Source organism: Aulonocara sp. 'chitande type north' Nkhata Bay, linkage group LG4 (assembly GCF_057382095.1).
Source record: "Aulonocara sp. 'chitande type north' Nkhata Bay isolate Kocher_YH1m ecotype deep benthic linkage group LG4, A_spYH_male_GT1.1, whole genome shotgun sequence".
Classification (NCBI taxonomy): domain Eukaryota; kingdom Metazoa; phylum Chordata; class Actinopteri; order Cichliformes; family Cichlidae; genus Aulonocara; species Aulonocara sp. 'chitande type north' Nkhata Bay.
Window position 1 is genome coordinate 20,661,894 of NC_141347.1, and position 15,241 is coordinate 20,677,134.

Genomic DNA, 15,241 nt, shown 5'->3' on the forward strand with positions numbered 1-15,241 from the left:
GCGAACGAGAGAATCGACATTCGGGAGGAAGGGAAGGAGGCAGGGAGCGAGGATAAGTGATGAAGAGTGTAGTGTGTGTAAGAAAGTCTCCACCCCCTCGTGCACTCCTCTGTTAGCTCGAGACTCACTGCCTGAAATCAACTTGGGTCCAAATCCGCTTACAACTGGATCACCATTTGCCGGTGCTGCTTTGGTTTCTTCAGATTGCATGAGCGACACAAGTCCTCCAAATTCAGTTATCCTGATAAACTGATGATTTAATGTAAAAATATCCTTTTATTCTCAATTAAAATTCAGAGACTGATCAAGGCAGGGCTTAATAAATGTTTCTGGCAGGTGTGGTGTACAGTGCTTGTATCTCAGGCAGTACTTAGCAGCGAAACAGTGAAATAGAGTAAGAAGAGACGAGACCGACTCCTGCTGACAGCCTGTTTGCAATAACAGAGTCCTCAGCTGTGCCACTGCACAGGAGAATTCCCACTTCATCAAAGATGCACATCAAGCCTTGGCCTTGGGGCTGTGTGTGCTTCATGCAGAGGAAGCCATCCCATTTTCTATTTTAAAAGGGGTCTTAATTTCCTCAGAAACAATGATAGTATGCTTGCCTGGCTGTTTAAGAGCTAGAGGTTGTGGGCTGCCTGGTTAGGATTGTCTGGGGATATATTAAAAGAGTTGGAAGAAGGTGGAGGAGAAAGAGAGTGAAAAGCATTGGCAATCTCTCTGAGTGGAAGGAAAAAAAAAAGGTCTGTGACCTTGCAGACAAAGGATACTTCTGTGCAGGTGCTTGGATAGCAATGTGCAGAAGAACTGAAGACTAGCGAATGCAAGTACTCATTACAAGGTAAGTTAGTTTTAAAACTGTCCTAACAACAATACGTGATGAATGAATGTTTTCAAATGATGTTCCTCTGAGTCGCAAACCAATTTTCAAAAACATAATTAATATATTAACAGTACTGTGCAGCCTGTACAATATTTACAAGTATATATTAAATACTATCAGTATTCTCCTCCCCTATATGTACAATAATAGCATGCTAATAATCATTCTCACTGCTCTGTTCCTTCATTGAAGTGGTTCGTCTCGCTCTTGGACAGAGTACATACTGAAATGCAAGCCTTCTATAACTGAGCCTTTAATCCCACAAGTTAGGCCATGAATGGAGCTTTATAAACTAGCTAAAGAAAATCTCGCTGCTGTAAACAGGATTGCTGTTTGCTTATTGTCCAGTATGTTACATGTGTTCAATCTAACAGCCAGGCCTTCTTGTGACTAAGAGTGAAATCCTGTTTGATGCCTTTGCATCATTTGCCTCCAAACTGTCACAGCACACCACTTTAACGGAACTGAAATAGAAGAAAACACACATGCTGCCTATTTCTAGAAAAAAGTAGCAGAAAGAGTGAATCGTGAGGGAGGAACGGCGGCATGTCTTTGAGGCTCTCCGTCTCATTTTTCCTGTGGGCTTTAAAATGTGAGCAGCGAGCCTCACAAGAGAGAAGATTAAAGGGTTTAATTAGAAGTGAATAAATACGACACTGTAGTTAAGAGGGAAACCCGTCACTGCATTACATTCCACACAGAGAAAAATGCTGTTTAAAAAAATAAAATAAATAAATAAATAAATAAATAAATAATAATAATAATAATAATAAGATTTTTAAAAAATATTTAATATCTGACAGCACAGTGCAGAGAACGCAAGGTTGTGATGGTCAAAGCGTTAATCAAACGGTAACTATGGGTCTGAATATATAATCTCAGGATCGACATTCACTTCCAGCTCTTAAGTGTTTCTCTCCAGACCTACTCTCCACCTGCAGAAGAGCTCCACAGGTTGAAGTAGGGGGGATCTCAGAAGACAAAACAGCTCTTGTGCCAGCAGCTGCAGGCAGCCCAGATTCCAGCGTGTTATGATTTACAGGAACCGAAGTGTGAAAGACAGTGGAACGTCCTGTCCTCCTGACCTGGGCAGCCCCTGCTGAGCCCGAAAAATGGTTCAGTCTCACATAACAGCGTCAAACTGAAACTGCAACAAAGAAATGCCACTTGGCACTTATGTTACAAGTATCTGTTTCGCCACATTCAGGGGCTGAAAATGCTTAATTTGTCAAACACATTCTAGACATTTTTGTTTGCCACAGACTTGACCTTTGCACCTTCTCCAATAAAGCTTCCTTTCAGATTGCAGCTCACTAACCAACCAGTCCACATCCACTTTTTGACAGGCTAAACTCAGCGTGTGGGTATATTTCAAGAAAAGACACACACATACACAAAAAAGATCACGCGTGAATTATATAGCACACAAGTGTTTTATCAAAGACCCTTTCACATCTGAGTGTTGCTAATTAAATTGTACCGTAATGTCAAAACCCAAGCCCATCTGTCAGTTGTCATAAATATAATGGCTCAAGTGACAATATGCAATGACAACAGGCTCATATGCACAATTTATGGTGTAAATACAGCTGAACACAGCTGTTACTTGTGTTGTTCCTTAAAGTGCAGCATTCATTTAAGCTGTGCTGCTCGGGATAAGACATGCAGTGGTATAAATTTCCCCCCTGATCGCACCACAATTTATGGCTCTCTAGCACAAAGCGCTGGGCGTAATTAAGCGAATGTGAAACGGCAAATTAATCTGTTATGAAATTACTGCCACGACACTACTTTGTAATAATGTTATCTTTTATTGCACTATGTAAATGTGCGCCTTGATGTGCATGCATGTTGTCCCCAGTCTCTGATAGGGACAAAAATGCACAGCATGGATAGGCACACAATAGCTCATTAACCCCTAGAAATGAACTCTAGAGTAGCTTGTTGATGGTGGATGTGCACAATGCTTATTACTAATAGACTCATCTATTATTTTTCTTTTTAGGGTGCGTCGCTGACACCATGAGTGCGGCCCAGCACACACTGTGATAAAGGTCTCTGTGATACTCACATCACAGCGTTGCTGCCATGCTTCATGGCTTCCCCACACCATTAAAGCTGTTTGAGCATCTTTAGTTTAAAAAAAAAAAAAAAAAAAAAAATGCCGCATGCCAGTAGATACATCCTACACATGTTACACGTGTATGTTTTAGGCTGGTTTCCTGGGGTTATGCAAAATTAATCAATCATACAGTAGGACTTTAAATACTGTAAAATAGAGCGATAGATATAGAGACAGACAAATATAGATCTCTCTCTCATATCTCTTTTCTCTATATATCTATGTGATGCCTTCTTGAAAGTATAAAAATAGTGATTTCTGTGACTGATATTAGATACTGAAATGGTGTGGATATGCTAAAATACCTGGCATCGTAAATGCTCACATTTGGTTCTCATTTTTCAAAATCATAGAATTTGCCTACAAGTGGACAGACCAGCTTTTCAAGCAGTCTCAGCCCAGATATTTTATTGTGTTTGGTCATCTGACAGCTTATACTCCAACCCCAAATGTCCAAACAGGCAATCACACTAGATTGTTTTAACTGAACCTATTGTATTAGTTAACAAATATTACAGCACTTTCAAGGATGCTGAAGCAAAGGAGTCTGTAGTAGCTGTGATATAAAACCATATGCGTAACGGTGGATTTGCACAGACACAGAGCATATATATGCTGTTTGTGTTTGCAGGTCACATTAGGAGACTGTAAGAGTGAGAGCGTGTGTGTCATAAAAATGAGCCAGTAGAAATATCCTACAAAGGGGCCCCTCAGCTGTGCCGGCAAACAGGAAACGGGAGTGCATTCTCACAGTTTCACATAGCTCTGCCCATTTTTGTGTGTTCTCAAACACTGTTTTCCTGCACTCTCCCAAATCAACCAGAGGCACCAGCCACCTCTCTACATTTCACACAAATAAAAACCACAACAATTTCTTCCATCTCTGTTCCTTACAGCCCACCTTTTTCTCTCCTTCCTCCTTCTCTGGTCCCAGGGCGGGCCTCAGTGCTAGACCAGACAGGAGGTGGTGTAGTGTTACTATGGCGCTTGGGGTCTTCCTGGAAATCTCCTGTGTATGAATGCCTGTTTATTCAGCCTCCGCACTAGCCCTGCTCTCCTAATTAGCTCCCACTGTACCTTACACTAGTATCAGACACAATCTGCCTCTTTTAGTTGATTAGTCAATTAAGATTCATGGTGTCTTTCAGAAAAAAAGACAACTGTTTCAGCCCCTTTTCACGATCTTTTCCAGTCATTAATAGATAATAACTGCAGTGCCTCGTTAACTGCCACAGTAATATTGAGGTAAAGACAATCTATAATCTGTGTGATCTTCTTCAGAAATGATCAACATGAGCACAGTGCAACAGAAAAATATGTAAAAGGTGCTAAAAAGTCAAGTGTGATAATAGAAAAGCCTGTTATAAATGGTGAATTTTAGATCTGGTACTTAATAGGGGTTAAGATAAAGAGTTGAAGTGTCAAATAAATACTATGAAAAGAAACGGCATGTTATATGTGCTAACACTCACTAATAACCATTCTCTTTCTACCCTTCAGGCCATCCTGTCAGCATCTTTGAGCAGTTCTAATCAGATTTCCCGCTGCCTATCCCTCATGACACATTAAGTCCCTCTCCCATCTGCTTGCTCATGCCGACATGAAGATCTGCTTCCAGGCTAACTGACTGTCCACCACATCCTACCTGCTTCCCTCTGATTGTTAAAACCACTGGCTTGGGGAGACAGTGAAGAGAGTGGGTCTGTAGCTGCCACAAAGCAGGAGTTAAAACCTGCAAGCTAAGTGCAGTCTTCACTACAAAACTACATTTCTAGGCATTTTTATTCAGATGGTTTATTTGTTGGGGTTTTTTTCTCCTTCAGATTTTCTTCCTCTCCTCTACCCTCTGAGGTAAGCCTGAGGACCCCTATGTGGAGGCTTTGAGAGGAGATGGACCATTCTTATGCTTCTTATTAGGTTGTAGGTAGTAGGCTCAGGTAGTACAGCAGAGCTGGTGGCCAGTAATGTTTTCAGTTGCAATATATTTTTCAACTTTAAAAGCAAATCCTTCATAATCAACAGCATAGCAATGAGCTGAGAATCAACTGACGCCTAGTGGCAAAAAGGTAGAACTGCATATACTGTGTGGTTCCCCTTCTGACAACAATGTAACACCCTCACACAGTCAGTGTCCTTCCTGCTATCACAAGATATCACACAGACTCGCAGCAAAGGTCTACACTGACAACTCCAGTATTAAAACATGCATAACAGACGCTCCTTTTATTCTGTGGTAAAGAAATCAAATGAGTCTTTCTTTGATGTTGTGCATCAATTGTACAAAAAACAAGCAGCAACAACTCACCTTTGGTAATCTGCTCTGTGGCCTGAAAAAACAAACAAACAAGTTAACAACAGATCAAACTTAAAATGATAAGATAAACATGTAATGCATTCCATGTAAGATCCAGAAAACAGTATGCAGTTTTGCATGAAATAATTTTTAACATTTTTGCTCATGATCCACGCAACAGTAATGAAGCAAACTAGTCAGGGCAATGCTAAGGGACAGGTAGTGCTCGTGTATTTAAACACTAAATTGATTAACGCTCGACACATTTAAGAGCTCCAAACAAGATTTAGTTTGCCGTGGTTTGACTGCTGGCACTCGCCTCATTGCAAGACGGTGGAGTTAAGTCCATCTGACAGATGAGGACCTGATTATTGCTGTGTTATTTAATTGAATAGTGTAAACTGTATTATTTATTAAGTTAATGAGGGAAAACTAGCCTGTAGCTTGTACTTTTTCCAGCACTAGCAAAAAAAAAAAAAAAAAAAAAAAAAAAAAGCTTAAGCACAAGCACAACAGATTGCTAGAAGAGGACTTAAGGTTAGGGGATATGAATATATAAATGTGCTGACATAGGAGCTCTATACACCGAAAACACTTATAATGTAGAGCTGTGCCTGGCCTTGTACTACATAGCATACTAGCATCTAAAATACTACAAATGCCAACAAGCTTGTTCTTTTCACCATAGAATAATCTGTAATTATTTATGATTGCTTTAGTCTATAAAATGTAGACATTTTATCCTAAAATTATAATTAGAACTAACAAAAAATATTTTCTGTGTAACCAAAACAAGCAGCACAACAGGTCAAATGTTGCTTGAGCCCTTGTAATGGAGACTACAGACAAAGAGGAGTCCCTGCATTAAACACAAAGTTAACTGGAAACTGGTTAAAAATAAAACATTAATAATTATAAAATCACTCCAATCCCCACCCAAAATCCAGCTGACTGCCAGTAACTGCTGCAATTAGCTGGAGTTTACAGTATCTTATCATATGATAAAGAACAGGAAGGAACAATTACAGCAACATGATAAAAGCATGTGGGTTTCAAAAACACTCTGCAAGCCTACCTTTTTTTGAGCAGCCTCTTTCTTTTTCTTCTCGTCTTGTTTTTTCTTTTTCTTATCTTCCATCAAATGGTTCTCTTCTTGTATTTTTGCTTCTTTTCACAGCTTAAATAAAAAGAGAGATGGAGAGAGATGGACAAGGTTTTACCCCAAGAACCAGTCAAAGAGAGGAGTACTTTGGCTCAGCAGAGTGAACACAGATGAAAGTGATTTCTTGACATTTTCTTTTCAGCTGAATGGTTCATTTTATCAGTCTTCAAGCTGAAATCAGTGTGTCAGTAGCTGCGTTTGTAACACGTGACGATATGTGGACTAGTAACACACTGAAATCACTGTCAGCTGAGGTGAATAGTTTTGATTATCGTCAACTCCAAAATCCAAATTCAATCAACATCTGTTCAGGATCTTCCAGAACAACCCCAAACCAATCAGGGTTAACTGCAATCCACAGCACTCAAAATGATCCACTGCCAAAGTTCTAATAGTACCTACTCAGCCCAACCTGGTTTCAGTTGTTTCCTAATACAATTGTGAATGGGGTCATTACAGCAATGTGGCTGAAAGATGTGACGTCATTTGGATAGAAAAACAAAACAAAACAAAAAACCACAAAAAATAAAATAAAATAAAATAAAATATGGTGGATGTCAAGGTTATAGTATACCTGCTTCTCAGTTTATGGCTTTTTCTCAGACTCTGGGACATTTCTCATATACTCGGGTTTGAAAAACTGAAGTTTTGATTTTCATGAAGCCACTCTCATGACTCATTGAGTGACGCCACTAACTAGCCAATTGGTGGCGTGCAGTCTGTTAACGTCACAGAACCCCAGCTGAGTAGGTACTAAACAACCACCTGGTACCAAGTACTCCAACCTAATGTAAAAACCCTAAAAACCAAAAGTCTTGTCATTTAGCTTCAGCTGACTAAATGTCATAAGATTATGACAGAATAAATCTAAAGTTCATTCACTTGACTTAAGAGTAAAAGTTTGTTGTGATTTTATAGGTAAGAGTTACTCGGCACGTTTACAGATTGATATCAAGAGAAATAAAACAAAAGCAAAATGTGTCCATATGTCCACTCTTCTCTTCTTTCTCGCAGTTTTATGAGAAAGAGCATGGGAGCTGGCTGCCACCCTGTTTATTGGGATAGATCAAATTTCCTTTCTAATCTTACTGCACAAAAAGATTGAAAGTGATCCAATCAGAAGCAAACTCATCCCGCCTTTCTAAACAATTTAATTTGTTAATTTGTAACTCTGATTTGATCTAGTCTCTCCAGAACACTTCCATCTTGTTTTTATTCATCACTGTTTTTGTACTTGTGCATTCATTTTTATTTAGTCATCGTCTTGCTTCTGTTAAGAGAAAGAAAGAAGAAGAAAAAAAAAAAAAAAAAAAAAAAAAAGGCTGACAAAAACTATCACAGAAATTATTGGTCAATGAAATTAAGACTGGACCCATGTCCATGGCACTTGTTTTGGTGGTAAACATGAGGCAGGTGCTTGTGAGTGACTCGTCCACAATCCACAGACGTAAGACTGTGAGTTTATTTCACATTCCACTTTTAAGCAGCATATTTCTTTAAGTGTGCAAAGATGTGTGCATACGTTTTTCAGTTGTCTTTAGGTTTTTTTCTGGAAGCTATTAGGAAGGCATTGTGGGTTTAGCATGTTGGTGCTCTTAAGTTGAGCCTGCCGCTCTTTAGTCTACACACACTCTACAAGACCAACAGATTCTAACACAAATAATGTGTTCGCACTACATCGAAACAAAAATCTCAAAACCTCGGGTTGTACCCTGCACTTTTAGTTTACGGTCTTGAGGATTTAAATGTCGACAACTCAAGCTGAAAACCATCTGCCAATGGCCTATTGTTTCACACTAGTTCGGTGGCCTTTTCAAAGCATGAGTGAAACAGGATGGAAATGTGCACTGATTTCATTTCAACCTTCCTGATTCCTTAGGTCCCCAGCAACACACCCGGCAAGTGTCAAGATCATCAGATAAACGGCTGGTATGAAAAAGCAAAGATGACACTGACACACAGACATACACACAGAGATTCCTTCATTTCTTATGAGCTACAAAAGCATCCAGCATCTATATCCAGCCTACACCAAGAAATGAATAAATAAATTACAGCTAGAAACAGTGTTTTAAAAGAAGGACATAGTAAAAATGAATTGGCCTGGGAAAAAAAAAAATCATATATACATTTGAAAGTCAAGTTGCTTGAACCACAAATGTGAAACTGCACATAAAACCTTCAGCTTTTTTTCCCCCTGCCAAGCCTAAGCTGCTGCAGGCGACAGCGATATGAGCCACTGCCTGGCAACAAGCGCTCCCGGAAGGCCCGAGGTGAGCAGTCAGGTGGAGATAGAATGCGCCCTGAAGTGCTGACAGCGCTGACATTAGTCTGGTTGTAGAAGTTCAACAATAGGACTTCCAAAAAAAAAAAAAAAAAAAGAAAAAGAAAGAAAAAACAGAAAAAAGAAAGATGAGCTTGGGCAAGTAACACATAAGTTTCCAATTAAGCAGCTAAGTGAGGATTTTAAAGCATGTCTTTAAACCATGGGTTCAAGAGTACTTCGTAACTATATAAATGACTTGCTTATTGCCTTTACTGAATGTTTTTTTCCCTTAAACTCTATGTCAAAAAAAAAAAAAAGTACCAAAACATAGAAAAACAACAACCACAGTGCCGGAGATTATACCTAGGTATGTAATTGTGAAACACAGGTTTTCTGAGCTCTCTTTCAAATATTGTTTGACAACAAAACTTTCTTCCCTTTCATAACAGAGAGAAGAGAACTGCTGTCTCATCTCACTTCAGAGATCTGCATTATTTTTTTTTTAAACCACAACAGCCACAAGTGAAATAGAAGGAGCTGCTGTGAACATTTTTTATATTTAAAGAGAGAAAAAAAGACAGTACATTTGTCTTGTCAACAGCAGCCTTCAAAAACATCCTGCGATTAGGTAACGGCACACTTTAATGAGCTAAACCTCAATATCATGCAATTTTTATAAACTCAATTGCCAACAACTTCAATAATATCGCTCAATCAGTTCAACACATGCCCTTAGCTGACTCTGATGCAGGCAGGCTGTGTCCAAAGAGCAGCAACAAGAAGGCCCCGTATTATAAACTGTAGCTCAGATTGTGAGCCTGACCAAACCATGCAAACACAGACTCCCATAAACTTGGCTATTAATTCATAACTGTAATCACGTAATCTCTAACTGGCTGATACGGAACCTGCTGAGTACAGCTGCCGAGCTAAATTTAGCAGGTGCTGCTTGTTTCAAAGGCATCAGTGGGACTTGTGTCACGTAGGATCATGGGAGAAGGGAGATGCTCCAGTTAATGTGAGCTGGTGTCAGCCACCAACCCACATGAGGAGCAGAGCGAAGCGTCAAAATAAAGTAAGTAAGAAACATTTGGTCCCTAAGCAGGATGAAGGATGTCTCCCTCAATGAGAGCTGTCGCTTAGCATCTTGGGCTACGTCCACACTAATAGTTTTCTCTCCGTTTTGGCCTCCCGTCCACACTGAGACGGCGTTTTCCCCGAAGGAAAATGCAGCATTTTCGACTTGTGCGTCGCAGTTTGGACAGCAAAAACTGAGACTTTCTAAAACGATGATACGTGTTAGTCATATGGTGCAGTCATGTGACCAATTAAACTAAGATAGCAGAGGGCATTATACAGCAGTTGTTTTGTTTTGTTTGCTCTCAATTTTGACAGCCCTATTAAAGAGGAATATCAGTTTGTACATGCTTCAGATAGCTATGATGCAAAATTCAGAGTTGATTCTCACTATAGGTGTGAATGTGAACATGAATGGTTGTCTCTGGGTGTCAGCTCTGTGACCGACCTGTAACTGGTCTAGGGTGACCTGCGACTTTAATGTGCGCTAAATAATATTTGTATTTGATTTAGGGCTGCACGATTTTGCATAAAATGAGAATCACGATTTTTTGGCTTAGAATTGAGATCACGATTCTCTCACGATTTTCTTTTCCAGTATAAATATTTATTGCACTTATTAACTGCACATCAACTTCGCAACAGTTGAGACTGAACATAAAAACAATAAATGTCTCACGTTTTGTTGTTGCTGCAAAACGTTGTACTGCTTGAAATTCCGTCTCCACCGTTGCTCGACGCTGCGTGTATAGAGCAGGTAGTGCAACAATAGAAAAATAGTTGCGGGACGGCACTGTGTAGCGTTTGTCTAGGGTGTTGATCATTTTCCTAAATCCCTCGTTTTGCACAGTGTTGATGGGAGCCATATCTTTGGTCAGGTGATAAGTAATAGCCTCCGTAATTTCTTTGTGCCTGCGGGAGTTCGACGGGTATAGGGAAGCGCTGTATAAGGTTCCCGTTATTGATGTTTGGGTGGTTGACCGGGACGGATTTTCTCCTGTCACTTTCTCGTCATCCCTGACGTGTTCTCCGTTGTTTTTTCCCTGCTAATTTTAGCATCATACGGCACAGCTTCTGTATCACGTGGTATAAGGCTCCGCCCTTGTCATTTGTTGAGCAGGAAGGGTGAGCGCTTGTTTTCATGCAGATTACGTCCCGGATCAAAATGCGGTACAATCACCGTCGTCCTTTTTTTTTTTTTTTTTTTTTTTTTTTTAAATCGTTGTCATTTGGAAATGAGATCGCACATAAGTATGAATCGAGATCACGATTTTCTAACGATTAATCGTGCAGCCCTAATTTAATTCACTGCTGAATTTGTAAGTTTGCTCACTTACAAAGATATGAATGGTCTGTAATTTTGAAAACATATCCTCCAAGGGTTACAAAGTGGTAAGATGTTTCCTGTAGTTGGTCACCATGTTTGCACATATCTCCAGGGGGATTTTGAACCACTCCTCTTTATTGTAACTCCTCAAGTCCTTTATCTTTCTTGATTTTGCTAATGTTACTATGACCAAACAACTCTTTCTCCTCATCTCTGCAAGTACATAAATTCTTTGTGTAGATGTATGCACTTTGACTACGAGAGCTATCTGGAGATCCGGGGATGAAATATGGAGCATCTTGAAAACTTCTCTCTCTCTAATCTATTTCCATGCTGCAGCAGCTGATCCTGAACAAATTGGGAACTGCCTCAAATCTTTGAAACTTGATTTTCTTTACATTTTTTTTTACCCCACTTACTTTCAAGATCTTTAAAAAAAAAAGAAAGAAAGAAAGAAAGAAAGAAAAAAAAAAAAAATCACAGGTATCCACAAACTTATTCCCCATGATGACCCCTGAACCTGGTAAATCAATAACAAAAACAACAGCAATATTAAGCAATGAGATCAACAGATCCTAGAAGCCAATTCAGGTTGCACTTGTCACTGCTTAAAGAGACTGCAATCACTCACCTAATCTGAAACAGCTGATCCTAATTTTAGGGATTTGAAGGTGTGAAACTAGTCTGTGTATACCAACTTATTTCAGTGTGACTTGTCAAATATTTCTTCATTACTGTTCATTTGAATGAAGAAAATGAAGTGATTTTAAGTCTCTGTTAGTGTATAGCACCTTTCTTAATAGGCACTGATTCAATGAAGATCTGGATCAAATAAATCACAAAAAAAGCAGTCTTAATGGGATGTACTTTTAACAAATGTGCAACACGAATATGCTATGAATCTGTAGTGGCAAAGCACTGCTCATGATAAGGACACCGTTCAATAAGCTCAGCTCTGTTGTGGAATTACACCCTCCTGTCAGAACAACAGGATTAGAGCTTGGTGTCCCTCTTAAAACCAGACACACACTCAGACACAAAAAAGGCAACACACACTGCACATAGACCAAGGGCAGTCTAACAAAAGCAGGTGTAAAACTGGTTGAAAATGTGGAGTGGAGATGGAGAGGAAACTCAATAGATGAACTGTCAAAACTGCACACGCTGCTGCCGTGGATGTGTAAATGCCTCACTGCCCCTCACTGTACCACTAAAGAGGAGGGGGGTGCTACAAACGATGAGGCAGGCTTGTGCGTTGTGTGTGAGAGTTGGGGGAAGGGGTGCTAGACGGCAGTCACTGGGCACAGAGCCAGGAATGCCATCGCTGCAAGCCAAACAAGAGAACGGCGAGCACTCGGGAGAAGGCTTGCTAACAACCGCAGCAGCAGCCGCAGCAGCAGCAGCCACAGCTATGGCAGCGCGTGTAGCGCCCTCTGCTCGCCTGCACGCCGGGCGACGCAGCTTTTCAAGCCTGCTGATCAGTCACCGCACTCAGGTTTTCAAATGCAAAAACCTCAAGCGCATTGGAAAGAAAAGAGAGAAAGAAAAGGAGCAACTTTTTGTCAGTAATGCGCTCAGAATGTGTGAAGGTTTAAAATCTGCTGGGTAAGCACTTACAACGTCTTTGTGCTCTGCAAAGAGGATTGCACTCTGTAAACTACTTGAAGCTATTCTCAGTGTAGCCATGTTAATGCTTTCTGACCCGGACTAATGACGGGGGAAAAGAGAAACTTGTGCTGCACTCCTGGTGCTATGTAGAGGCCCTAAAATAACTTGTATGGACAAACTCCAAAAGCACACAGTGTCAGCTGCTCCAAAAGTAAAGGGAACACGTTCACAGGGTTAGGGTGCATGTTGACAATTTCTTTTCTTTTTTCCCCCCCAACAGATCAAAGAAAATCCTCAACAAATGCTTAATTAAAATGCAATCATGCAGCTCTGTCACAGTTTTTTCACATTGTTTCAGATTTTTATTTCTGAAAGGGGCAATTAGGAAAACACTTTCATGCAGTATTTGTCCAGAAAACAAAACAAAACAGCTACTACTTCAAAAGAAAAAAAAGAAAAAAAAAAGAACAAATGAACGAAATAGAATAAGAGGTTGTTTCTTACTGAAAATGATAGAAATAACAGAACCAAGATATGATAATAATTTCCTCTGGGATACATTTCTTAAGAAATTCTTGAACTCAAGCAAACCAAATATGTGGGGGGCTTTTTGTTTGTTTTTTTTAAAGGGGAGATAAAATTACTCAAAAACATCTTGCAAGACAAAAGTAGAGTTTTGTGTGTGAAATCAATTAACTGCCTTCATAAGAAATCAAGCTCATCATTTCCACTGAAGACTCCAAGCGAGCATCTGATCGCTGACACAGAAAACAAGCCGCCAAACCAAATGACATAATCTGGCAAAAGCAACCCCTCATCCCTCCAGTCCAGCTCTAAGCAAAATAACCCGTGAAGACTTCTGAACTGAAAGTGAGGCTGTGACCTAAGCTGTATAGTAATCACAGCATTTAGTAGTCTGTTTTTGTTATCAAGCCCCCCTTTGGCGCCTCTCTGTGAATACACACTGCCTCTTTCAGGAGGACTGGGTGCTGACCGGGGGCCCCAAACCTGGCAGGGACAGAAAAGACCTCCAGCCCGCTTCTCTTAACCCTTTGCCAGGTCCAAACACACACACACAAATTAAGGACTCCAACGCATTAGTAAAACAAGCGGACCTCAAAGCTTGCATCAATCTGCCCTCTACATGCATCGGGGTACTGGTATCCCCAGCATCAGCCGCACACACTGTCTTCTAATGGAGAGTGTGTGTGTCCCTACAGGATGTCAAGCTGCAGGAAAAAGCCAGGTACAGATAACTGGTGCATCTTAAGGGTTACACTGGTCTCTGATGGGAAACAAAGAACTGAGAAGAGATTTCCAACACATATACTGTATAAATTATTGAGCAGTCTGGGAGCAATTTCAACCACAGCGCCGGGGTTATAATCAAAGCATTGAAAGGGGGAGAGTTTTTGCATCTAAAAGTAGGCAGAAAGTGAGGACCAGCAGTTACCAACTATTAAAAAAAAAAAGCCGAGCGGATGAGGATGCATGAGGTGCAAGCAGCAGTCCTAGTAAATGAAACAGAGAGCGGCCGTACGAGGGCATGAGTACAATAGGTAAAACCCTGGTGGCTAATGCGTTTAAACCCAGTCAGGTGATGCAAGCTAGATCCAGCCACCTCTCTGTGCAGCACCGAGGATATTTCGGCTTTAATGCTCGTGTCAACTCTCTTGCACGGCAGCGCAACAACAAGCGTCCCACCAATGTCTGCCAAGCTGCTACACATACGACAACTCGACAAGCGACAACACAGGGCGCCCTTGAATCACCGCAGCTGTGCAGCCACGGTGTTTTAATGACGAGCTAGCTCAAGTTAGGAACATACTATGAAGAAAACCTCCGTGCTAACCTCAGCGACCGCGCTAGAAGTTAAAATAAGCTCCAGTGTGCACTCGACAAATGCGATATATACAAAAAGGGGGGGTTAAGCAGCACTCACGAAGAAGACAGCACTGATGTCAAAGTGGGCTGAGCTGAAAATATTTTGATTCCCAGCTGCCATGTTTGCTATCGAAACTCGCCACATTTCCCCCCCAACAAGAAACAAAAACGCGACAAGGCACATCTCCGTCGCGGTAAACCTCACGGACTCGGTGATAAATCCTACCGTGAAGCGTTCAGTCGGTTCTCAGCAGCGGCGGAGCCTCTGCAGCCATTTTGTAGTAACTGACCGGAGCAGGAGCTCGAGACGGTTGAATCGGTGGTAACGGGGAAGGGGGGCGGAGCTCCACCTTGCCATGTGATCTTCAACAACAAAACAAACTGGTCCCACTTCACATCGCTCCGCCCAGGCGTTTCCATGACAACTGCAGCTCCTCCATCACTCCCCTCTCTGTGCTGCTCGCTTCAGCTCGCAGCCGTGCGTGGACTCGCCTCCCTTCACCTCCCCCACCTCTCCTACCTCCCCTTTTCCTCACGGTATACGGTGTAGATTCAACGAAGAAAGTACGCACATATAAAAGTCAGTAAGCTCCGTGTAAAACGTGAACTGTTGGGGGGG

General features: G+C 41.0%; 1 protein-coding gene across 12 annotated transcripts in view; it reads right to left on the reverse strand.

The window, feature by feature from the left end:
* tnrc6c1 (trinucleotide repeat containing adaptor 6C1) overlaps positions 1-15,025 on the reverse strand; it is a 45,568-nt gene extending 30,543 nt beyond the window's left edge. For 2 of the 12 annotated variants that reach the window (XM_086289034.1, XM_086289030.1), the window contains exons 1-3: positions 14,849-15,022; positions 6,375-6,475; positions 5,311-5,334 (exon numbers count right to left, since the gene is read on the reverse strand). In XM_086289034.1, the coding sequence (XP_086145160.1) occupies positions 5,311-5,334; positions 6,375-6,436 (86 nt within the window). In that variant the 5' untranslated portion in view covers positions 6,437-6,475; positions 14,849-15,022. Of the gene's footprint in view, positions 1-5,310; positions 5,335-6,373; positions 6,478-14,848 lie in introns of those variants that run through there. The other 10 variants (XM_086289033.1, XM_086289029.1, XM_086289039.1 and 7 more) reach the window with 8 other exon arrangements.
* Positions 15,026-15,241: the final 216 nt, after the last annotated feature.